General features: G+C 42.6%; 1 protein-coding gene across 1 annotated transcript in view; it reads right to left on the bottom strand.

Moving 5' to 3' along the window:
• STMN2 (stathmin 2) overlaps nt 1–26,541 on the bottom strand; it is a 176,079-nt gene that overhangs the window by 33,678 nt on the left and 115,860 nt on the right. Inside the window, exon 3 of the mRNA XM_086965916.1 lies at nt 10,222–10,394. Within this exon, the coding sequence (XP_086822042.1) occupies nt 10,222–10,394 (173 nt within the window). The remainder of the gene's footprint in view (nt 1–10,221; nt 10,395–26,541) is intronic.

The raw sequence follows: 26,541 nt of genomic DNA, 5'->3' as shown, positions 1-26,541 counted from the left end.
ATAGTTTACTATCAGCCTCACTTGGAGTATACTTTGATTTGTATTACAAACTTTAGATTGCCCTTATTTTGAATGCATTTCTCTGCAGCATCCCTGCCGAGTTTATTTACTGCTTTACTTCTGTGACTCATTTAAATCTGCTGCCCTGTCACTTGTGAAGATATTCCTTGTGCTCTGCCTGTTATCAAAGAGTGATTTTGGTGGCTTCAAGAACCATCGTTCTTTCATCGCATGCAACTGCAATCAAATGCTAGCAGGAGTTTGGCTTCAAAGCCCATCTATTCACTGGCTCACATTGGAAAGAGAAATATCACCCCTGGATATCTTGTGAAGAGCGCTGTGGAATCTTCACTGTCACTAGACATAATATTAGAACAGAGATGATCAATGAAAGCCTGCCAGGAAGCCACCACTGTGGTAATGAATGATGCATTGGGGGATATGAAGCAAATGAAACATAGAAAGGACATTGAAAGTCACCGGATTGACAAAGTACAGTAATCATTCAGAGCCCTCCTGGAACTCAAAGGTAAATAAGCTATATATCGGGTGAAATCAGCAGTATAAGCACATATACACATACTTTAACAATTGCTGCAAACAAGAACTACCGAAGCAGTCAAGCGTGCTAATTTAACACAACATCATCATTTCTACTTATTCTTAAGCCTCTCTGTATTCTTCCAATAAGAATAATCCCCAATGATTTGTGTCCAGGTTACATATTTATAAAATCTGTTTCTGATTTCACACCAACAACAACTGGTGGATAATGGATTTAGGCATTCACTGTATTTATGGTCTGTCAAAATAGCTTCTTGCACTAGGTGACATCACATTGTACCATCCTCTGACAGACCAATAATAAACTATTCTACTTGCAGTGATCCAATGCTAGTAATCCTCCATTCGGTTGCCTATATTACCTACGGGGATAGCCTAACCTTTACATATATGGTGATTCAGCAAGGATCCATAACAGCATTCTGAATTTGTTTTTCTTTATTGAGCATCTTCAGTCTTTTACAAGAGTTATTTTCTCAGTACACACATAAGGTGCCATCACAGAGCATGCTTCAAAGCCTCTCAGTGGCAACGCAATCGAATATCATTTGGTGCATTCCTTTAACTTGATGCACATTGCCTAATTTCATATATGAATTTTTTAAGCGACTTGGCAAGAGGAAAATAAAATGTATCTTTGTTTAGTTTACGTCCAATACATCTTGAAGGTCAAAATAAAGCAGCATTTTCTAAGTTCAGCCAAGCATGGCTCTAGTTATTCAGAGTAGGTGGTTAATTTATTAGCGAACGAGCAAATAGAATGGACTAATATACAATCAAAGACGAAAATATAGAAATCTAGATGATTAACTGTTAACACAGAGCTGCTTCCTTTTAAGATCTCCAAGTGAAATTAATTAGACTATAAGAGTGATGCTCTAGTTATCTATAATGCCACTTGGAACTTTGAGGTAGATCAAACTCCATGCAACTCAAGTATAATTGTGTACACTTTTAAGTGGTGTATGCCCAAGCATCAACGTCATCTTCACCTGCTCAGCTGATTGAGTCGTTGGGGAGTCATGAACAGTATAGCTTCATCTCCCTCAGGCTCCCTCCACCTAGACATGTTTTGAAATTAATATGCAAATATTGTCCTGCCAACCATTCATCACCGTCTGCTTCCTCCAAATATTTAAAAATTATGATGGAATATTTCTAAAGGTACAGAAAAAAACATGATCTCAATATTTTTTCAGAATAAATATGTTGTATCCAGTCTTCAACACTCTCCTCACCTTATTATCTTCCCCTTCCCATCTGAAGCTGCATTTGGAGAATCAACACCAAGGCGGCAGTGGATTTCTCTGTCAGCCGAGGGTTAGCACTGACCCTCAGTTGACAGCAGAGAAGAAAGTTTACCACTAAAGAGCAGTACTCATATTTTAGTGCCTCGCTCAGGCCTGCACACATGCAGGGTAGTTGGTGAATGGTGGCCTACCAGAGCACCGGTTTCAAGTAATGAACAAAGAGGTTTCAAATTTGGGGTATATTACAATGGCTTTTTACATAAGCCAAACACAAAAGTCAAATGATCTTTTACAGGACTCATATTTTGGAAACTATGGGGCCGATTCCGATCTGGTAAAAAGCGCTCAGAACAGCCGTTCGGAGCGTTTTTCCCGTACGATTCGTACCCTGCAATGTCCCCCATATGTACGTCGAAGTACGATTCGTACCAGGAGCAGGACTCCGTACGAATCGTACAAAGACCGTACGACTCGAATTTCCGCACGAATCTCCCTCAGAACCCGCTGTATGCGACATATGTACAGTTCACGGCTGCTTTTTCCGACCTGGCAAGTACGATTCGTGTGGGGTACGCACCGTGTGACCCTTTTTCTACTGGAGCTGAAAACAGCAGTAAAAACAGAGTTTGTGATGAAACAGGTACGGAACGCCCCCCCCGGTACGGCACGTACCCCCATGATCTGAGGGGTACGTTGCGTACCCCTGCGATCATGGGGGATACGCACCGTACACCCAGCATACATGGGGTACGCACCGTACCCCATGTACGCTTGGTGTACAGCGCGTACCCCAGGTCCGATCATGGGGAGTATGCACCATACAGTGTGTATGTCATTGTGCGCTTTTCTGTACGAATCGCCCTTACCTGACGTGGACCGTACGACTCGCGTCCTGATACCCCGATCCGGATCGTACTCGTCGGGCCGTACGGCATGTGTATGAGTCGTACGGTTCACTGTTTCAGCCTTGCAATACGTACGGATCGCAATGATTCGGACGGATTGACAAAATACGGATCGTGCTACGCGAATCGGACGGACGGGTACGATTCGTACGGTGATGGCTCCGGATGAAAATCGTACGGACGTTTTTAGTCCAGATTCGGAATCGACCCCATAGAGTGATTAATAAAGTTCTAAAATATTGGAAAATTGGGTTGCAACAACAAAAATGTTTAAAGAGAACACGTAATAAAGGACGAAGTATGGGTAGTAATTTTAAGTAAACAATTTTACTGGCTTAAAGTCATGTTTAGATTTCTTTGCCATAACATGACCTACCATATTGCCTGCGGATGCTAAACATGACGATATGTTCTTACACTTCCGCCACAAACTACACATAATGTAATCACAGGGTCACTAGGCCCTTGTTCATGGTGTTGCACGCATCACACCTAAAGATATTCCTTTTCTAATCTGAAATCTTTATTGCAACTAATTAGCTTGGCAAGTGACGTGTCTTGAAATGATTTGGCTTATTTTGGTCTTTTTCATTGTTTGAATCAAAGAAAGAAACACTCCAGGATGGCCACCATGTTCATGCACGAGTGTGTATGAGGAGTGATGCATCAGTGGCCATTTTATTGTACTTTGAATTTACCATTACAATATATGATGGCCATTTTAAAATGGTAAATTAAAAATTAAAAATAAAGTTGCACAAGATCACCAGTGCAGACAAGCGTTGGCAAAGCCATCAGGTAAGTATACACCTTTTTTGAGGTGCAGCCTATTGGCTTTGCCAATGCTTGTTTCAAAGATTTTAAGATGACATCAGCCTGCACTTGAATGGATTCGCAGATAGGTAGAACATCTCTAATGATTGGAATTAATGCTGTATGTGGTCACTCACTATTCAACTCCACCATTTTGGTGAGAATTCTTTGTAAACAGAAGCAGCAGACACAGATCTTCAAAGGTGAAATACTTGTTATACTATCAGCTATTTTAAGACCAGGAGATGGTGTGAGATTAGAGAAAGAGGAGACAGACAAAAATACTGGTAAAACTGAGGAACCACATGGGGATAAAACAAATGATAAACTCCCGGCAGCAAATGAAGTACTAAGGAACTAGGTCATAGAGAAAGTGTGGCCCTAGGGGTTTTTCACACCTTTTACATGTTGCTAATTAAGAGCGCTATCATTAATACGGTTGCTTCTCATACCAAAATAGTGTGAAATCAATAATGATGCTTTTTTCCAAAAAGGCAATTCTCATAAATAGATTATGATCTGCATTCATTAAAATGAATTGCAAATGTCGTATCCGATATGCTGGTTCAGCAGGAAACGAGAGAAGACCTCCAGGATGTTTCCACACAGCAGATAAATGTAAAATAACCTAGCTTTAAGCTATAATTCAAACATGACTAGCTCGGCGTCTAAGAAATGAATATTTTTTCAAGGCCTCTTGATCTTTGATAAAATCCTGGCACTTGCTGAGACTCCACTGCCTGATTTATAGTTTCGGTCAAGTGCACCACTTCTATGGGGCAAGAATGCATACAAAGTGCTGTATTGTGCTATGTTATGTTATCGTCATTTGCTCTAGCGCTCGACTCACCCAGGGGTATCTCAGCGCTGTTTCGTATCCTGACAGGTGGTGCGTGCAAAAGAACTCAGAATAAGTGTGCCTTTAGTGATTTCCTAAATTTGACATATATAGGGATGGATCGCAGGGTTAACAGAAGTTTGTTCCAGTATTTTGGCGCGAGATATGAGAAGGCCTTGCCCCCATGCATGTTTGGTGAATACGAGGGACACATAGTAAGGCTTTGTTGCTGGATCTAAGAGTTGGCTTTGGGGCATAGGCCGTTAACTTTTTTTGAAGATAAAATTGACCGATCCCTTTTAAGGCAGGAAGGTGAGGCAGCAGACCTTGAAATGGGAACGGTTCTTCACTGGTAGGGGTGCTGAGGGAGTTCTGGAAGGGTGATTCAGGGTAAGCCTGGCCGCCGGGTTCTGGACCACCTGGAGTTTGGAAAGCATTAAATTCACTAGCTTCTGCTAGGAGAGCATTTCTATAGTCCAGCCTGCTTATCAACATAGCCTGGACCAGTGTTCTCCGAACTGTCATGGGGAAGAAAGGAAAGCTTCTGCGCAGAAGGCGTAGATTGTAGTAGCAAGCGCTCGTAGTTGCTGCAATCTGATCTTTCATCGTAAGTGCTTGATCTAGTTTTATGCCTAAATTCTTTATAGTTAGATTGGGCAACAGAACACTACCCAGTTGGTGTGGCCACCATTCATCCAACCAGATGGAGGGGGTTTTACCCAGCAACATGATCTCAGTCTTCTCTGGATTTAGCTGAAGACTTTTTCCCATCATCCAGTTGGAAATTGCTAGCAATCCCACATGCAAAGCGATTTTTTGCTGTTATCAGGTCTTGGCCTAGAGTAAACATTAGCTGGGTATCGGTATTGTTGAGAGGGGGGGATACTGTGCATTGCTAGCTTGGGAGACAAAGTGCTTTCTCACGAGAGCTTATTTTTGCTTTATTAAACACGTTTCAAACTTCAGGTAGGTGCGGATATATTAATTTTCTTTCACATGCCTCTGGTGTTCTAGTTCCCAAAATATGTAATTAATGCCACATCTCTGTTGCCAGTTACACCTTCATTTCCATATTCTAACCCAAAAATTACCATCCATTTTTTCTGGTGCACAGAGTCGCCCTTGGTCACTAGATAGCTTCAAATCTACTCTTGATTTAGAACAAAAACCGACACCTTGTCGGAATCTTTTCATTGGAGTAAACACAGTTTCCTTTAGTAGCCAAGCTGGACAAAGCCATGGCTCTGCTGTCTCCATTTTATACATCAACCAATGAGTTAGGATTTCTTTCTGATGGATATGGCCTACCTGAGCTACCCATTGCAGGTTTCTGACAATCTTGTGACAATCTTCCCCAGAGGTTGGAGAAAAGGTCATGTTGCGGTTTACTCTAGCAAGAATGTCTGGCAGGTCCAACCATCTTTGTAGCATCATCTAGCCCAACGATGGCCTTTCTTAACACATTATGATTGGGTTTGATTCTATGGTGATAACATTAATATTTTGTGAAGTTAACAAGACCCTGGATTTGTGATAGATATACACCAGCTTGGTTAAGTCTTTCATTGAAATGAATCGCCATAATAAGTTTCAAGGCAACAAGGGCATTCCTGCTAGCTATTCCTTGTTCACCACTGTAGCCTCACCACTGCAATGGACATGCCCAGCACTCAAACAATGGATTTTTCATCATATGTGAAACATTAGTATTAAATTGACCTAACACAACACATATTTTAAAAATTCTTAGGCTTAACATGTAATCCCCATTTCCGTTGCCTTTCACCTGCTGGTACCTTGTGAACATTAAAAAAAAAATTTCAAACTAAAAAGAACAAAAAATGCTTAGGTAGGTAGGTGCTTGCCTGGGTGTAGAAAACATATGGTGAACACATTTTATTACACTGAGGGGCATATTCACAAGGAGTTACCTCCGATTTATCACCACCTTAACGCATCAAAAGTGGAGATAGAACTAACACCCCATTCACAAGCTGGTGCAAAAATAACAGCAACACCACTTTCACAACAAACTAACATATCCGCGAAAGCGAACCGAAAACACGTGATAAGCAGCGGTAGCCACAGGTATTTAACACCTGCCACAAGCAGGTGTAAAGACGGACGAATACCTGCAGTAGGCAACGGAGCCCCACACACAGCAACATCCAAACAATGAACAACACCATGGATCTACTCATGATGCAACTCGGAGCCCCAACAGGGCCACAACATCCACCGCCACCACCCCAAGGACTGCCACAACCCCCTGGACCCGGACCCGCCGCCCCCCCTGGAGCACCACAGAGGCAGCGCAGAGTAAGACAGCAGACTTACCAAAAACGCACTACTCTCTCAGAACTAATGCCCAAGGAAGTCATTGCCCACTACTGGCTCCAAAGGACAACCATTAGCCGAATCCTGAACCACATTGACGGTCCCAACACAGCGGAGAACCAACAACTTTCTGTAGACAAAGCTGCTGGCTGTGCTGCACCTGATGGCCTCTGGTACATTCTAACCAACAACTGCCAGAGTCGGAGGGGTCTCAAAGCCAGTCCTATCAAAGTTCATCACACCTGTTCTGGATGCTATCCTAAGCTTCATACCCCAGTACCTTCACTCCCTCAACACTGTGCAGGAACAGCTGGAGACAAAGCAAGGATTCTACACCATAGCCGGATTCCCGGCCGTGTTGTGGGCAATCGACTGCACACATGTCCCACTTGTGCCCCCTGTGGATACTGCACACCACTACTGCAACAGAAAGCACATGCATTCTATCTATGTGCAGGCAATAGTGGACCACCGGGGACACTTCACCAATGTCGTCGCCAACTACCCAGGCAGTGTGCATGATTCCTTCATCTTCCGGCAGTCCATCATCAACCAGCGCTTCCAGGATGGCACATATGGGACGGGACTGCTCGTTGGTAAGTACCAAGTCAACACACCACACATCACAATGCCTCCAAAGAACAATGCACAACTGTGGGGATGCACACGTGACCAAACCACATTCAACATGTCAAACTACAGGAACACCTACCAGACACAACCACAACACTCCTTGTCTACCCCTGCACCCTATACAGACTGGTGGTGTAGTTGCTTGCATCAGCTACTCCCTGCGGGCTGGCAAACACCACCCTAAACACATCCAGCACAGGCGTCACTGGATTGGTGGACCTGCCATCACAATCTGCAGAACCAAGTATTGACTCTTTTCTTCCAGCACTGTCACTGGTGATCAAGGATATGCACTCTGCCCTTAGTTGATGACACCCCTCCGAGATCCGAACACACCCGCCCAGAGGCAGTACAATAGGGCCAACATACGTACTAGGGGCATCGTTTAACGCACATTTGGCGTGTTGAAGTCATGTTTCAGGTGCCTGGACGGCACAGGTGGGAAGCTCCTGTACAGCCCAGACATCGTATGCATGCTGATCGTTGCATGTTGTGTGTTGCACAACATGTGTGTTTGCACCAGGGGCCCATGGATCTCAGTTCCAGAGGAACCGGCCGATGATGGTGGTGATGGGGCAGGTGGCCCACATCCTACTGCAGCAGCGGTAGGAATGCCCGCAGGAATACCATCATTGACACGTTTTTCTCATGAGCACGCCACATTGTGACAATCTATGGCAATCATGCGACAGTAGAAAATGTACAAATGCACTGCATATGTGAAAAAATGTTTGCAGGTCTCAGCTTGTACTTGTACATTTTGATGTTACGTTCTGCATTCCAGATGTGACTTGGCAGGTTGTATTTATTGTCTAAAAACGAAAGTCCAAGGAGTGCACATGTTTATCTTCAATTAGTTCTATTAAATGTCATTTAAATAATTTAATAAAACACCTTTGCGAATTTAGGTTGGATTCAGCTTTTCCATTCGAAAGATTTGCATTCGAAAAATGCAATACATTTGTGAAATTATAGGCCAATGAAATGATACATTTTTTGCATGTATTTATGATTAACAATGTGTTTCTAAAAAGGTTTGCTTTATTTCCAAGTTAAAAAACACATACATTTCGGCCTTCTGTCTCTCGTGTGCCTGGCGAAAACGGCAGGCGAAAGGGCAAATTGTGTAAGAAGTTATACATACATGTGAAATAACTTACAATGAAACACAGGAAAGCTTTAAAAATATCTAACAAACATATCTGAGGTTCAAGGACCAGGCCTGTAAGACAAAAAGAGCATACAACTGTTGGTAAGTGGCCTACGTACCCTGACGTTAATAAACTGAGTTAAATTAAAGTTAACTTTAGTAAAAGCATTTCTAGTACGGCCTAATTTAAATTAATTACAATGAATTACATTTAGTGGAATATAAGTTACTAAATACATATTGCAAGGGCAAGTTATGAGGTTACTCTTAGGATTAAGTCAAGGGCAATTTTTTGACAAAATTAGAATTGCACACTGTTTTAATGCAAGGGATACTGTATTATATTTGGATTTATTTGGCATATGGTAAGTTAGTAAACATAAGGAGGTCGAAGTAATGCGATATGGAAGTGAAGGGTTTGAAGTAATTATCATTTATGTGCTAAAAAGACAGGGGGTAAAGAATTGTGGGTCAAAGTAAGGAAACTGAAATAGTAACAGATCAACTTAAACCCTGTGTAGTTAAACTACGTTACAGAGATAGGCCTATCCAGGTAACATGGACAGAGATATGTTTGCATTCGAGGGTCTCCATGGACACTATGGCCCACAAGCATCAATCTAAAACCGGTCGTAAACTGACAGATTCTCAGAATCTGCCCCTTTGCGAACGGTATTTTTGCATTTGTGAGGCATCATCCCAAATGCAAAAATCGCAAGTTAAGGAAATTCTAAATTGAGATTCCTTAAATTGCGATTGCTTTTAAGGAATCCCAAAATGAGATTCCTTAAATGCAATGCATCAAAGTAAAAAATTAGCGATTTCGCAAATTGGAGTAGCAAATTACCATGAAGTTCAACTTCATGGTAATTTTGAAAAATGCACTTTTGTGCATTTTTCAAAGTTTCATGTTGCGCACACACATGCCCTAAGGGCATGTGTGTGCGCAACATATGTGCACAGATCAATTTCAGGGGTGCAACAGGGTGTCCTTTGGACACCCCTGCACCCTTGGAATTACATTCTCAATTTGCGATTCGCTAATTGCGATTCGCAAATTGAGAATGTCTTTCCATTCATTCCTATGGGCCTAATGAATAGGGAGGTATTCCTTAATTGCGACTCGCAATTTGCGAGTCTCAATTAAGGAATATTAAGAAATCGCAATTTTTTTACCGATTTCTTCATGCATAGCCTTTTGCAATTCCTTATTAGCAAATCCTTATTTTTCGCTAATAAGGAATCGCAATTGGCATTGTTGATGCATGTGGGCCTATGCTCCTGTTCAGGATTTTCTCTTTACAAGCCATTGCAAATGGATCCTGGCTGAGTTGATCTATTAAGATGATCAAAGTATACAACTCCCAGAATGTCACAGATTGTGAATTGAAAGATCCTGACAGGAAAATGATAGGCCCGGTGACATGGAATCCTCAGGTGAACTTGGCACAGCATTAGTTCATAGCAATCAGTCCCTCTTCTCTTTTCACTGAACGTTGAAGGATTTTAACTAAGCAGGACTCTTTGAAAATGTAAAGTGAACTGTAAGAATTATAAAATCACAAACTGTGATTGTTCATAAATGATTCAGTCTACTTTTTGCTTTATGCAGAGGCTGGAATCTACCTCCTCTGTCTTGACATCTTGACTAACAGTTTTAGTGACGACCACCACAGCTTCAGCTGTCCCAATAAACTAAACACCTATTGATTATTAAAGGAAAGACACTACCTTTCGCCTCTCCTCTGCCGCTTCGAGCTTCTTCTGGATCTCCTCAAGAGAGAGGTCTTTCTTCTTTGGAGACGCCAGGGTCCGTGGGGCTTCCGAGACAGGTGAGGGCGGCTTCAAAATCAGCTCGAAAGCCTGACCAGAGGCGCGTTTGTTGATCTGTTTTACTTCCATATCTGGTCAAATAAAGTTTAGCATGATAAACACAATGTGTGTAATACTACAAGAAAAATGCATTGAGAACATATGCATGAAGGGATTAAAAAACATAATTAATCGAACAGCTGAAAGAAAGCTACAACTGGCGTTACAGAAAGTAGGAAATGTGGATTTGAAGATCCTGATCAAGCCTAAGTGAACCTCATTGTGGATATCATCCATATTAAATTACTTAAGACAACATTAATTTAGATCAGACATGGAACATTTTTTATAAACAGTCTACAGTAATACATACTATCCTGTCATACCATTGACTATATGAGAAGTCTACATATGACAACACACCAGTGAACAACTTCAAGATATCATATTACATAATTGATGATTTGTTGTATGTCATTCCAAATAATAGGAGTCCCTATGATTATGCATTTCTTTCTGTGTGTGAATGTGCTGCGTGTATGAGATGGTTATGACTGGATAGTATGATTGATGGATGGTGGAATGTGGGGTTATAGGTCATGCATTTTAAAATGTAATGTAATTGTCAATTTGTCCTTGTTTGTTAGTAACTATTGACATGGTGTTTATTGTGCGTCAAATTGAATTGATATGAATCAAAAAAGTTATTTATATATAAAAAATATCTTTAAAAATATTTTGTACACCAAAAATAATAAAATGTGTCTTTTTTTTTATAATTAGTTGGACAGAGTGCTGTGTTGTGTGCCGGCCTTGAGTATGAGCCTATTGGAGGCCATCCTGTAAAGAAATACAGGTCAGACAAGAGCTTTCTTTGATGATTAGTGCCGCTTATCACCCGTGAGGGTATTCAGACACTGCTCATAGGTACAGGGAGATTAAGTGCTTTGCCCAGAATCACAGGATGTTGTGCTGAGGGCGAGGCTTGAACGTTGATCCCCAGCTCTGAAGTCTGCACCTCTGGCCATTAGGCCCCATCCTCTCACTAAATAAAAGTGCAAAGAGGGCATGATCCTTTCAATTTGTACAAATAGCATATGATTATTCCCCAAATATTCCCCTAATATTTACATTTTATATATTGTGTGACCAGTTCACAAAGGCATGTAAGAGCATGTAAAAGAGTCCTACAGGAATATTACTTTCTGTGCTTCAAAACGTCTTTGTGAATAATCTCCTCTGTATTTATGAGTTAGGGTGATTTTGTGGATAATGATGTTATATTTATTTAATGAAATTACTGCCATATGATATTGCATATTTTTTTCCAAACTTATTTTTATTGGCCTTTAATTTCTAATTTAGCAAGTACATCAACTCAACGCATTATATGGTAATCTTTTCACAATATGCTATATCCTTACAATAGGCCTTTCGTGAGACTTAAGCGAAACATGAGTTGGAATTTCACTAAAACGAAATGAGTGCTTCCCGCATCTGTAGAGTACACTATTAGAGGTACAGTTTCTCAAATTGGGAAAGTGGTCTCCTCGGCTTAGGTCTGATGTTGGTCCAACCCTTCCATTCATATGTGCTGAGTCTCTTAGGCAATCAAACTGGTCTCCCAAACCCTCCCTTCCCCCAAACGATGAAAAAACCCATTGGCGGTGGTAGCTAGGATTTATATTCACTGACCTTATAATTAAAGGTTTGTATCTGAGGGCGCTTTACTGGGCTCAGATTCTCCAGCACCCCGATCTACAATTGGAACAGATGCATGGCCCGGAATGAGGGTGGGCAGACCGCTAGTGAGAGGCCATCCGTGAGGTATGTGACTAATGGGCCCCATTTGTATTCACAGCTTTTGTAGTCGTCCCTGAAGATGTCTGCCATCCTCTCCACGCTTAGAATTTTCCAGAGGCGTGAGTGCCATTGAGACAGCTAGGGTGCTGCTGTCTTCTTCCATTCTGCCACTATTCCTGTTTTAGCGGTCCCTAAACATGCCCACATAATGGCTCTGTCTGCTTTAGTTGGGTGTTCTAGCTCTGGATCTCTTATACCAAGGAGGATCCCCTCCATTGAAGTTGGGACATGATAGCCCAACATATCTTTCATGTGTGCCAGAATTTCCCCCTAAATTGTTTTGATTGTGGGGTAGTCCCACCAAATATGTTAGAAGTACCCAAGGAGGCTGCATCCCCTGCAGCATTGATTAGAGGTGTTAGGAAATATCTTTTTAAGTTTTGTGGGATACATGTACCAGTCACAGAGCATTTTAAAGTGGGCTTCACTCAGGTCTAGGGAGTGGTTGTACTTAGACATATTTGTCCACAGACGCAGCTATTCCTTGTTAGAGATCTCCCTCTCTGTCATACGTTCCCCAAGGCTCATGTATTTAGGTCTTGGCGAATGTAGTTTAGAGAGTAGTAAGCAGTAAAGGAATGAGATCGCGCCCCTCATAGAGCTCACCCGCCCGATTTATGGTTGCATGGCCCAGTGCTTGAGTTGGAGATGGTGGAAGTGTTGGTTAGGGGATAGCTGAAACTCCCTTTGACAGTTTTCAAATGTGAGTATATCATAATTGAGGAATAGGCCTGAAAGCATGAAACATCCTCCCTCCCTCCATGCATCAAATAGGCCCACACGGAGTGCCGGTGGTAATTCCGGGTAATAGTGAATCGGTGCTTAAGGTGATGAGAATGTGGTCCACTCTCTACCCCTGGAAACCTTGTTCCACACCCTAAGCGTGGTGTGGGTAGGTGTGCTAATGTATGCGTTTATGGGTCTGTCCCTCTTAGTCTTCCATATGAGGTCCCAAATCATTCTTCCCGCTATCGCCCAATGCATATGTAGGCAGTGTTTATCTGGTTCTCTTTTGGACCATTCTGCCACAATCCTCAATCGGCCCGCTTTATTTTATAAGTTAAAATCAGGAAGAGCCACTCCTCCCTTGCTCTTTGCGCGTCTCAGAGTGTGGGAGGGAAGGCGAGCCCTGCCATTTTGCCAGATATGTCGAGTGATCAGCGAGCACAGTCTAGGTAAGAATTCCCTGTCTAAGTCAATTGGTAGCGCCTGGAACAAATATAACAATTTGGTCAACACTGTCATCATTACTGCGTGTATGCATCCCAACCATGTAATAAAAAGCGGTTTCCAGCATTTGGGATCTTGCTGGGTTTGGAGTAGAAGAGGCGGGTAATTGGCCCTAAAAAGGCTCCCTAGTCATGGAGTTAGTTGTATGCCCAGGTATTGTAGTGAGTTTAGCCCATTGAAAGGGGTATTTAGACTCATATTCTGCTACTGTGAGGTTTAATATGGACGATTTGTTGAGGTTGACTCTGAAACCTGCCACCTCTTCAAATTTGTTTAGTTCCGCCTGCAACGCGTGCAGCGAGTGGGCAGGGGTGCTGAATGTCATCAGGATGTCATCCGCAAACAATTATATTTTGTGTACCTCCCCTCCAAAGCAAATGCCTTCCACCTCTGTGGATGCCCAGATCCTCATTGCCAGTAGCTCTATGCTCAAGGCACACAGCAGTGGGGACAACAGGCAGCCTTGTTGTGCCCCCCTGTCTAGTGGAAAGGGGTCTGAGCCGGTCCTGTTAAACTTTACCCTAGAACCTGGCTGCGCATAATTGGCTTTGATCATGTCTATGAATTTCTTCCCAAATCCAAAGTACTCAAGCGTGAGAAAAAAAATGATCAGTCCACACTGTCAAAGGCCCTTTCTGCACCTAGGCCCACGAGAATTGCCGGGATCTTTTCTTTAGTTACTTTTTCGATCTAATGTATTGTCCTGCGGATATTGTCGTGGGTCTGTTTACCTTTTATAAAGCCTGACTGATCAGGGTGGATTAGATCTGGCATTAAGTATTCTAGCCGTGCTAGGAAGGCCATGTATAGTTTAGCATCTAGATTCAAGAGTGCAATGGGCCTGTAGGAGGCACAATGTTGTGTGTTTTTCCCTGGTTTGGGAATCTACGTTATCTCCGCTTCAGTCATGGATAGTGTCACTTTGGGGCCCTCTGCTATAGCGCTACAGAGTTGGTTGAGCTGAGGAATAATATCTGGCAAGAACGTTTTATAAAAGTGAGCTGTCAGGCCATCTGGCCCAGGGGCATTGTTGGATTTTAGTGCCTTGGTCGCTTTCCTTACTTTCTCGTCAGTGATGGGTGCTTTCAGAGTATCATTCCAGGATGGGTAACCTGCGGGATATCCAACAACCTCAGATCTCGATGTTGCGCTTCAGTGTCGTGTGATTCACACATGTAGAGCGCCTTGTAGAATGTCCTGAATGTGATGGCCTTATCTATATCTGAATGTGCCAGATTGCCCTCTCAATCTTGTATTCCCCCAATGTGTTCCCTTTCTGATATTGCATATTTTTTTACTGATTTTAATTTCTAAAGCTCTTTAACGAAGGCAGACTGTGATTAAAAAGTTCTAGTTTTGCCACAATTTGTCTAATGTTTTCTTGGAAATGGAGAACCCCCAGAGCCAATGGGCTAAGGTAATGCTTGTCTGTTGCTCCATTAAATAATGATGAAATATTATTTTAGAACATTTTCAGAACCTCCATATTGTGGAGCAAATAATGTGGAAATTGTGCCTTAAAATTCACCATCTGGCCGTTTGTACTTATTGCTGAACATTTATCAGGAGGAGAACCCTGAAAAACCCCTCATTCACTCCATCAATAGAGGTGGGAATGTGTACCCCATCACTTTCAATGTTCACCAGCTACCTCTGCACATAAAAGGTGGGCAAAGCTTATGCATTTAAACCTGACTATCTATGTGGAGAGGACTACAGTACATTACCAAACAGCCTAAGGTCTCACATAATGTTATTGTGTAACTCAAATGTGCAAAACTAAGCTTGATCTTGATGTACTCGATTGTGTACCATCTCATAATCCCCACAAATATGTTCCCCTTGCTTAGCTACTAAGTTAGTATATTCCAAATACTAGTGCCAAATGCAAACATACATGACTTTTTTCCACCTGAATCCCCTCCTGTATTCCTCTAAAAATAAGGCTTCCTGGACTTTGTATCACTGAGGGTCAATCGCTATGGGTCTGTATTCCTCGGATTTACAATGACCATTGCACCTGTTTAAGCAACACTTAGTTAGAACAGTCACCCAATGCCAGCACATATTAACCTTGTTAAAACTAAGCAATTGGCAAACAATGATTTGGCTGCATTAATAGATGCTGTGGGGACCAGTTTAATTAACATGGTTGCAGTAATACTATTTAATATGTGCGTCTGTATTCAATGAATTGATCCTTTCTCCCCCCATGACTTACAGAGTGGTGCCCACCATGAAGTCCAACGATTCCTAAATCAGTACAACCTACTGCTCAAGATTATACTAAAGGTCTTATTTATACAAGTGGTTGAACAGGCAAAAGAGAGCTAAAACCAATGCCCATTTGCCCTAAACTTTCAGATTGTGGGTTTTTATCACCATTCTGTATTTAAGAATTAGGCTGACTTTGAGACTGAATTAAAAATGATATTAGAAAAAAGCATATGAAATGGCAGTAGAGCCAATATTGCTACATGTTAGCAAGTGGTTGGTTAGCTTTCCTTAAGCATGCAGCTACATTTTTGGAATTAGCCAGCTGTTGTAAATTGGTCAAAACAAAAGCAAGACAATGTAAACTGTTTCATTGGAAAGAAGCCAGGTTAAGGGACAGAGGACACATCACAGATAATATAACTGCACTAGTTTAATTGCTGCAAGCTGCTGCATCCATTTCCATTCCCTTTAGGTGTTCAGAAATGGCAGAGCACAGCCATGGGGCTTGCATACACAACAATCACATTAGTGCTAGGCCTAAAATCCTCATGTTCCTTCTGAGATTCTTCAGGTCTTCTTCAGGTGGTTAAGCTCTTCAAGGTTTGTAGCCTTGAATATCAGGCACATTATAAGAGTGTTCACCCTTTTAACAAGGTTTATAAAGAGTCATTGTCTCATAAAGACAATACATTATGAAACTAAAGAATGTATAGCAATAGAAAATTACGTTCTTACTTTTCCATAGATCTGTATTTTGGCATTATCATATTTATCTTAAAATAATACTGCCACTGGTTTGTTGACTTTTTATATTGCAACCTGCAACTCTGCATGCTCGATACGGGGTAGTACGGGTACTTTCGGAAGAATACAAATCCGAATGTCGCTACTGTTCACTTGATGGGAAAGTGTTCTCTCTCCACTGTTGCCTGTTGCTGATCTCAATTTTTTTTATCTTACTCTCCTTTAAACATCTCAAAAGTCACTTCCCAGGTCAGATTCTGTATTGTCTGCCGGTAAAATAAATGGTATTGCTAAAGTTAGTTCCCACCAAACAGACGCCTGCTAGAGATTACTGAGAAGATGTGGAGAGGCGGTCAACGATGCCTCAGAATATCAGACTAGGTCAGATGTTTATCAATGGTGATGCATCCAAGGTAATAGGACAGGTTGCCACATGGTATGTGTAAGGTATCAGTCAATGTAGTAATTATTCTCAAACTAGGATCATGGACCTCTCCTGTAAAACCATCACCAGATATAGCATTGATTCTTATGGAGGTACATCTACTTCGGAGCTCGTGCTTATCTCCAGAGAATGTGTCTCCTTACACCTGTACTCTCCATCTGCCAGCAATCTGCCCTCTGTGAACCCTGTGTTTGCCATCCAAATCCCTCCAGGTCTTGGTAAATCAAAGAACCCTGACATAGGAAGAGTCAGTATGAGGTAAGAGATCAGCCCATGGTTGTAAAGAGGGATAATCTATGCTCCATTACAACTCCACTCATTTTCCAAGGAGCACAAGTAAATACCTTGAGGTGGACACCTGCTTACTAACATAACATAAGGTGTATTTGTAAGGACAGATTCACCTTTGCCTCTCTTGGCACTGCCCCCAACTCAACAGTACTCATTTTATCGACCTTAGAAAGATGATTGGCTGATTAGAATCTTTGACTATACGGTCAAACAAAGGATCCTGAAGTGGATACATTAGTCCATTGAGCCCCTGTATCCATCGCAGGTAAAGAAACACATCTACACTTGGGATTCATTTTCAGAAGAAAATAGTGCATAAATCCCCGCTGCACAAGCTCTTTCTCAGTTCATGTGCATCAACGGAGAGGGGTTAGTAACCCTGTACATAAGATGGAGGTGGGATGCTGAACACTCAACCTTGTTTATCCGATCAGTTCAGCATACTCCACACCAGGGAAGGAAACAGGCTATCCGAGAGACCAAACCCTGCAAGTACAGTCAAGATAGTGGGGCCCCAGCCGGTTGAGCGTGAAAATCTTCTTCCGAGTTGTATTACTGTCCTCAATTTCATTGGTGTTCCCTTTGATCTGCCGTGTTCCTGCTGCCCAGCACTCAGTTGTCTAGCCAGCTAGAAGGCTCCATTGACCCTTGTGGTATATCTACAGCCCCATGTGGATGATGTACCTCCACTGTAACCCCATTTGTGTGCATGATCGTCAAGAGATTGTCTTCTTGCCTTGCAGGTCTCTTTGACACTGATGATAGAGTTGTGTTTGCTTTCTGTTGTGTTGTTTATATGTTCCGATACATTTGAGTATGCAGATACTTTTTCAATACAGCAGAAATACGAAATATACTGTTTTGGTTAGAAGGATAGGATCCTCATATATGAACAACAGTGTCCGTAGCCTTAGAAACATGTGAAAAATAGGTTGTGATACTTGAAATTTGTATAGGTTCTGTGTCTTTTTGGTTCCAGGTACATTCAGAGCTTTGCCAAGAGATGGACTTCACAAACATTAAAATTGATCACAGACATTATAGTTATTTAGTCAGGGGCAGAGGTTTCATAAATGTATTTTGTTGTAGCTTTTCTGAAAGTGTGCAGTGTTCCATTTCTGATAGCTCTTCTCATTACGGGTATCACTAGCTCGTTTTACTGCACTGTGTGACATGTGTGTTGTGTCTAGTATTGTGTTTCATATGTTTGTACTTTTAATTTGATTTGACTCTGTTGAAAGTGCCAACAACATTGAAAGTGTTGTTTGCACACTTATTCATTTGCCTCTCTTGACTTAAGCTTTGGATTGGTCAGACTTCTCTACATATAGAATCAAGGCTGCCTGTTTGACCCACATGTTCTGTCGAATACATGTTAACTATTGAACAATATGTAGATAATCTTGATGCTCAGACACTGCAGCTCCCATCAAATTCCAAGAACAAACAAATCAGACTTTAAAAAAAGAACTAAAAATACTTAAAATACTTAACAGATAACCCCAACAATAGAAAAGCATGCATTTGTTTCATTTTGATATTTGTCTGGGTAGTTCTCAAAGACTGGGAGCAAAACAGCAAGGAATGTGTCTTAGCAGAATTTCCATTTGAAGGAAATCTCGAACTCTTAAGGGCAGGGAGGCCAACTTCCAAATGTCATCTTAATGTAAAGTACAACCTTTCAAACATTTAACATCACGGAAGTCGCGTCACCTTCAGCATAAGTACTGTTATAAAAAGCAATGAGTAAAGCACTGAACAGACAGACAATCTTCTAAGATATGAGACTATCCAGAACTCTCCCTAGTGCTGGTGCACAAATAGGCTGCTGAGCATCTCCAACACACCTTTGTGTCATAGTGCTAAAGTGTCTGTGTGAGACTAGAATAGGATTATGTACTGAAAGGATGTGCTTCCAGTAGAAAATACATTGGTTAGACTAACTTTAAAACTTTTCCTACGTTGAATGCATGCTGGAAAGTACCGCGCACATGCAAAGTGGGAAACGTTAGCAGAAATAAAAGCATTTCTACTTCCAAATACCTGTTTTCAAGTGTTGTTTTTTTTGGTACAAAACCCTGTCTACTATTGTTAGTAGATAGAGATTTATGTCAAAAGCCATATGTGGTTACACATGAATGCTCATGCACCACTGATGGAATGCCACCTTGACTGAAAGGAAAGCAAAACAGCACTTTGTACTGCTTTGCATTTCTTTTAGGCAACTTTCCAGCACAAAACAAGTTTTGCAGTGGAAAGTTAATAAAAAATGATTTTGCTCAGATTTGAGTCACTTTTGTGATGCAAACCCAGTATAAAAAGTTTGTAAATCTGCCCTTACATCTTTTAGTTGAGCTTGGTGCTTAACTCATGAGATAAGAAGTGATGACTCAGTCACAACCAGCTCCCACTCAAAACGTCTTCCTGCTCCAGCCGTCTCTTCTTTCTTCCTTCCATCTATGCTTCCTCTTTTCTTCCTTCATTCACTCTCTTCACCACCAACCAGCTTTCCCGAGCTTCTCCTCCTGGTTCAGACATCTGTTATCTTTACTGAAACCAGTTTATTGCTTGTTCTTTTCTCCCTTCTGTGAACTTATTTTCATCAAAATTTTCATTTATTTTTCCCATCCTCATTTACACCATTTTCTTGTTCCTCTGTTGTCTCCCACTCTCCAGTACCTCATTAACACTAGCTCAATGGTGATTGGAAACGTTCTGATATGCCAACAACACGGCTCAGTAAGATAGCATTCACCACTGACACCTGCTGTGACCTGTAGCTCACAAGTGTGTGTCTCAGCAAGGCTAACTCAAGATTCAGGACTCCTTTCATGGTTGGTTAAACTAATACTAGGCCAGGGCGTAATTTTATTTGTGATGGAATAGTCAGAGTAATTTCAATAATTCTCTGTTACTGATAATAATGCTATTACTCCTGCACACATAATTAAGAGTAATTTGAGGGAAAACAATCCTACAGCAAAAGCATATTCAGTGACCACGAGTGGTCACTCACTATTCGTGTTTTGCATCTTCCCATCCATTTTGCATGCATGGGTGCATTATTATTATTATTATTATTATTATTATTATTATTATTACCACTTATAGCTCACAGCTACCCCCAACGGGGGTGTCCCGGCGCTAAATGCTGGGATTAAGTTGGGGGGAAGTCCTACACCAAAAGCACATTTAGCGTTATTTGTTAGAGAAAAATGCATTCTTGCACCCAATTTGTATGCAAGGGGGGCATTTTGTGCTATGAAAACTGTGGTAAGTGCCTGTATTACTTTGGGGGAAAACCCTTTGTCTAGAGGACATTTAGCAAGCATGAATGGATGCTCATGCCAGCTGTTCGTGTTCTGTTGCATTTAGCGCTATTTCTTAGCACAAAATGCATTCTCGTCCCCATTTTGGATGTGAGGAGGCATTTTTGCATTAATGCAGAGTTATTCCTCTCGCATAATAATGCGACCCTCGCAAAATGTTTAGGTAATTTTGTGTGATTATGCTACACTGAATTACGCAAGTTACACCAACCCTAATTAATAGGATTTTAGGAATGTTTGTTACTCACTGCTCTTACACACCTCAGCAGTGCAGCATGACACACTATATAAAAACAAATTACTGTTCTTTAATTCTACAATAAGATAGCAATGACTAGCTGGTGCGTGGGCAATGTACTGTGGACAATGTAGTGAACAGCCTGACCAAAGGAAGAGATTGCAAACCCCCTTACTCTTTACAAAATGGTAAAACTACATTCATATGAAACACATGAACACGCTGGAAAGCGACTGCTTGTATCTTTAGCTGTTCGAATCCCTCCTGTTTCAAACCCTGTGCATTCGAGTTGTCATTTAAATAAGAAAACAAAAAGGGGCTACTTTACTTCTAGCTAGAGATCTCCTTTATTAAAAGTCTTACTGGCATTAATATATTATTAAAATAATGTTTATCACATATCACATTTATGGTTTTGAAAATCACACACCCTTTGTGTTGTCTCCTGTTCCTATGGCTTCATCCTTGCATGCAGAAAACACAGAGTAAGTTGTGGCCGTCCAACAAAAAACAAAATATAGAGCTAGTCTGCAGGCCTTCTTTCCCTTCCAGAGGAAACAGGGCCCTAAATGGTCTACCCCAATGGAGGGGGGTGATCAAGGATCCTTTTGCCACTGTGTAGTGGGTGCCACTGTCTATGGGATTAAGCTAGTCTGGAAACTTTCCTTCCCTTCAAGAGAATTCAGGCCCCCTTTTCTTCCCCTTGTCAAACATCCATTTCCCCCATGTGATTCGTACCACTGCTTATGGGATTCATAAAGGATCGCAGGAATACTGTAGAAATCTACAACAGTTGGATATGTCCTTCAATAATCTACATGGTAGGAAAAGGTATATTTAAACCTCACAGAAATTAGCATGTGCACAGTTAAGATTTATTTTATTTTTTGTCCACTGAGAATATTTGTAATAGTAGTAGTAGAAACAAGCTTTATTTCGATATATTAACCATATCTTAAAAAGCATTACAGTACAAAAAGAACATTAAAATTCATTACATTTTGGCAAAGCATTTTGTTCCTTGATTAAAAGCATACAGATTAGCCGTTGTTTAAAAGCATACAAATTAACATTGGGACAAGTACAATATATATTTATGGGAGACTCAGTTGCCTAGAGGATCTGACCCGCCACGCCCAACCAAGAAATTTGGCCAGGCAGCAAGCAAACAGAGGACGGGGGATCAGATCTTAGAATGCGTAAGGCCTCCAGATGAGATCTAGTACCGAGGCTCCTACAGAGTGGCTTCAGCCAAACGCGGCGCAGGGCTGCATATGCTGGGCACTCAAACAGTAAGTGGGCGACTGACTCGTGCCTGTTTTCACAGAAAGGGCAATATGGTGTTGTTTGCACCGGTGGCTTCCAGCTTGCAGTCAGCTTCCCCAATGGCAATAGGCCCACCCTAAATTTAAAATATAGTGCCCTATCCCAAGGTTTAGAAATCATATCTAAATATGGTTCGCAAAAGGGGACCTCCTTAACCATCAGGAATTCTGCAGTGGATCTACACAATTTGGAATTGCTGTTTCTGGCATCCACCACCCAAGACCAGTATAGCTTCTTTAAGGTCAGTTTGGGCGGGGCGGTTCTATTAGCCCAAGCGTCTTCAAGGCCCAGGTCATAAAGAAGCCGCTTAACTTCTTTTAGCCAACGGACCTTGTGCCAGCCAGGTGTTGAAAGGAGTTCCCTTAGGCCTTCGGCATAACTAGACAGTTCTGGTACCCTCCATATTCGTGCCCATAGGAGGAGGGGGCGCAACCTCGCCGGCTCACTAATTGGGCGAGTACCCGCATCTAAAAGAAGTGGAAGAGATGGTGTACTATGCGGTAAGCCCATAAGGTCTTTGTGGAATTTATTTTCCGAATGCTTTCTGAACACCCCACAATTCAGACCCATACAGAGCCGCGCTCACCCCCCTTGCCCTGTAAATGTCCAATACAGGACCAATTGGTTTAAGTGACAAAGCATGTTGTTCCTTCAAAAGGGCCCTTATCACCCTCTTGTGAGTCAGCAATATATTTTGGTGGTGGGCTTTCCAACTCATGGAATCACATAGGCGGATACCTAAGTAATCAAACTCTTTTACCCTTTCGGGTCCAAGGATGGTGGGATGACAGTTTTCCTTGGGGGGTTTAAGACCAGGAACTTAGTTTTACCTACATTAATAGCAAGACCCCTAGAATCACAAAAGTTCTTAAAACTGGAGAGTAAACATTGAAGGCCTGCTGGGGTTTTTGAGATCAGGAGGGTGTCGTCTGCAAATAGGAAGGTGGGGATTTTCCTGCCAGCCAGGGAAGGTGCATCTGCTGGTTGTTTAAGAAGATGCTCCACCACTCCGTTAACATATAATGAAAACAGAGTGGGGGCTAGCACACAACCCTGGCGGACACCCCTATTTACAGGGATGCGTGATGTTTTTTGGCCCTGATCACCCCACCTGATCTGTGCAAAGTTACTCTCGTGTAGCTTTATAAGCATGTTAAGTAGGTATGAGGGAATTCCCAAGGCCTCAAGGACACTCCACAATTGGACACGTGGGACCAGGTCAAAGGCAGTCCGTAAGTCTATGAATGCAAGGTACAGACTGCCCTTGCCCAGTACAACCACTTTCCAGTAAATCATTAATAATCGGAATGTCTGTTCGATGGTCCCCGTTACGGATCTGAAGCCAGCCTGGTAGTCTGACAGTACTTGTTTTTCCTCGACCCACTGCAAAACCCTGCCTAGGACTACCTTGCCAGCTACCTTCTGGGTGGAGTCTAACAAGCTGATTGGGCGGTAGTTAGCGGGGTCGTCCCGACTCCCTTTTTTGAAAATCGGGACGACCTCCGCGCCCCTCCAAGAGTCTGGCAGACACCCACCCATCATGGCCGCGTTCAGAAGTAAAGCAATGAGTCTGCTCCACTCTTCTGGATTGGCCCGAAGTAAATCACCTGGGATGCCATCAGGTCCCGCAGCCTTGTTAGAGACCAGGCACTTAATCGCCCCCTCAACTTCCTTGGCAAAAAAGAAATTGTCCTTATTTTGGTGATCAAAACATTCAATGTGTGGCAGATCCGACAGACTGTCTGGAGGACCCCCAGATAAGGAGTAGAGCTGGGAAAAATGGGTAAACCACGCCTCCCCAGTGATGTTGCATGTCAATAGAGAATCAGCGGGTTTATCCCTTGCTCTCATCAATTCCCAGAAGGCCTTCGAGTCTTTTTTGGAGCTAGCCGCCAATAGATCATTCCAGAATTTAGTTTCATGGGCACCCCTAGCCGTGGCTAGTGCTTTTTTGTAGCCTTTCCTAGCAAGACTGATGTGACCAGCAACCTTGGATTTCACTGCTCTGATAAGTTCGCGTTTTGCAGCGCAACAGGTAGGAGAATACCAACTTGCGCCGCTCTTAGGTGCACCTCTTTTCTTATCCCTTACTCCTGCTCGTTGGGCAGTGAACAATTTTCCTAGTGCTTTGGTTGTTTCTGTAAAAACTTTAGAGACATCAGATTTACTGAGATCCGGGGAGTCTAACCGCAGCTTCACAGTTGACATTATAGATTTTGCTAATGCCATCTTTCCCTCATCCGCGGCAACTTTGTTCCATTTCAGCCGCCTACCACAATTCAAGGGGCCTAGTTCATGCGTTGATTTCCATGTGTGTGGTGGTGGGATTGGGGCCGTACCCTGCCAGGGGGGAGTCAAAATCAAGGCTAATGGGTTGTGGTCACTATCAGTAGTTGACAGGACCTCCATATCTTGAAGATGTGCCCAGAGCCTATGATTCCACAATATGTAGTCGATCCGTGAGGTATGACCCACCCTGTTTTATGTGTGTGCTCCTTGGGAATCAGACTTGGATCTGCCATTGGTTGCCCTAAGGCCAAATTCCATACAAAGGGCATTAATGTCTATAGCGCTCTGGGTCCATTTTTTAATGTGTGGGAGAGAGAACACGGGGATACCTCTCCTAACATCTTCTTCCCAGATATCTAATATATCCTCACTGGCAAGTGGTTCAAAGGAACAGTTGAGGTCTCCAGCCAGTAGAACAAGGGAGTCTGCATTACAGGATCCGAGCTCCTCCTCAGTACCTGTTAGAGGTAACATAGAGACACCACCCCTTGCCTCCCTTAGGTAGATGTTAAAGACTTCTAGCTTTTTCCCCCGTGGCATTTAATTGATAATCTCTGCAAGTCAAGTGATTTTGTGGGTATTTGCCTAATAGTTAGCCCCAATGCAATACTAGCCCAGATCAGGAGGCCCCCCGACGGGCGACCTTTGCTGCCAGATGGTTGAGACGCAGGCACAAAGTAGGTTGCATAACCCACCCTGTGCCGTGGTTCCAGGCACCAGGTTTCTTGCAGAAGACAAATCCCAAAGGATTCAACAAATGAGTTCCAGTCAGGAATGTCGATGTTTCGTGCAAGTCCTGCTACATTCCAACTGAGAACCCTCAACAATGGACTTCCTACGGCCCTAGTGTGGGGGCAGATACAGGGGGATTGAAAGCAAGGCTAAGCCTTCTTGCCACGTGAGGCAACAATGAATCCTTAGCATCTTCCCCCAATAGAGTTTGTATATCCTCCCCCCTTACAGGATCAGTTTCCCGGGTATCATGATTGATAGCAACATTATTCCTATTGCTGATTAGTGAGACCAGTGGCTGTGTTGTTAAGGAGGTCTGTGACAAAGTGTCTAGCACATGGGCTGCCTTGTTGATTGAGATACTCAACACCCCCTGCTCAGCCGGAGCATCCATGGTTGATTGACCAAAAGAATAAGGAGCGACTAAGCTAGGATCTAGATTATTAATCGTTGGCCCATCTGTAACCGTTTCTAGTCCTATTAAGGGGCTGCTCCCGCTTGGATTGCTCTCAGGAGGCGTAGGGTCAGGGATCGGGGGGACAGATTATCCTTAGCATCAGGTGATGAACCCAGAGGCATGAGAAGTCAATCTACCTCTTCATGACAGCCAAACCTATTAGAGGTTGGTGCCCCAAGCCACATTCTGTTTGGACCTAGCCATCCATCTCTCACCCCTCCACGAACCGGATATCGCACCGATGTCCATTCCCCCCCATAATTTAAGTTAGGACGAGGAGGGTAGAAGAATGTTAAAGGTCTAGCTACAATGGATGAGTTCTCCCCACAAGTAATCCACGAGCTTATGTGATGGGCCGTATGTGGATCCTCAAATGACACAACGATACAGTCAACTGGGATGGTTTTACGAGATGGACCTATCCAAGGGACTCTACGCACCATTAGAATTCTACTTCTCAAGTGGTTAGGAATCGGTCTATTTACATTCAGGCAGTGGATAACCTTATTTTTGAGGGAGCAGTGATTTTCTTGGTGGTTACTCTCATTTTCCGGTACACCCGCTAGTACCACCACGTATGGCCTTGCATCTGGGGGGAGATCTATGTAACCCCCACGAAAATTGCTTCTAATTTGTGGCCCCTGAGGGATGGTACAATCATCCTTGGTGTCATTCAACCTTGGAACAACTCCTACTTTGTGTTGTATAATAGGTTGTTGGGTAAGGTGCTTTGGTAACTTTGGTGGGAGTTTGGAGGCTTTGTGATCATAACCCTTTGTGCGTGGTTTAGGTATTGGCCTACTTGGGGGCGGTACTGGAGGGGTTGTGGTGGGTGTTAGTGCAAGGAGATTATCATCTGGTACGCTAGTAATTTTCTGGTCCCGGAAACTAAGGGTTGCTAGGGTTAAGATACTCTTTTCCACCTCTAGGAGATGGTTTTCAATATGTGAGAGTCTTAATTCCAGGGGAGATAGAAGCTTTTTTAGGGTTTCCCAAACTATTTTTAAGAAATCCTCATCTTTCCCCTCTGGCTCATCTAATTGTACCCCGATGTCCTCTTTTGCAGTGTCCTCCTTGG

Source organism: Lissotriton vulgaris, chromosome 4_1, assembly GCF_964263255.1.
Source record: "Lissotriton vulgaris chromosome 4_1, aLisVul1.2, whole genome shotgun sequence".
Lineage (NCBI taxonomy): Eukaryota > Metazoa > Chordata > Amphibia > Caudata > Salamandridae > Lissotriton > Lissotriton vulgaris.
Note: the sequence above shows the minus strand (reverse complement) of the source record. Positions and strands in the feature narration are given on the sequence as shown.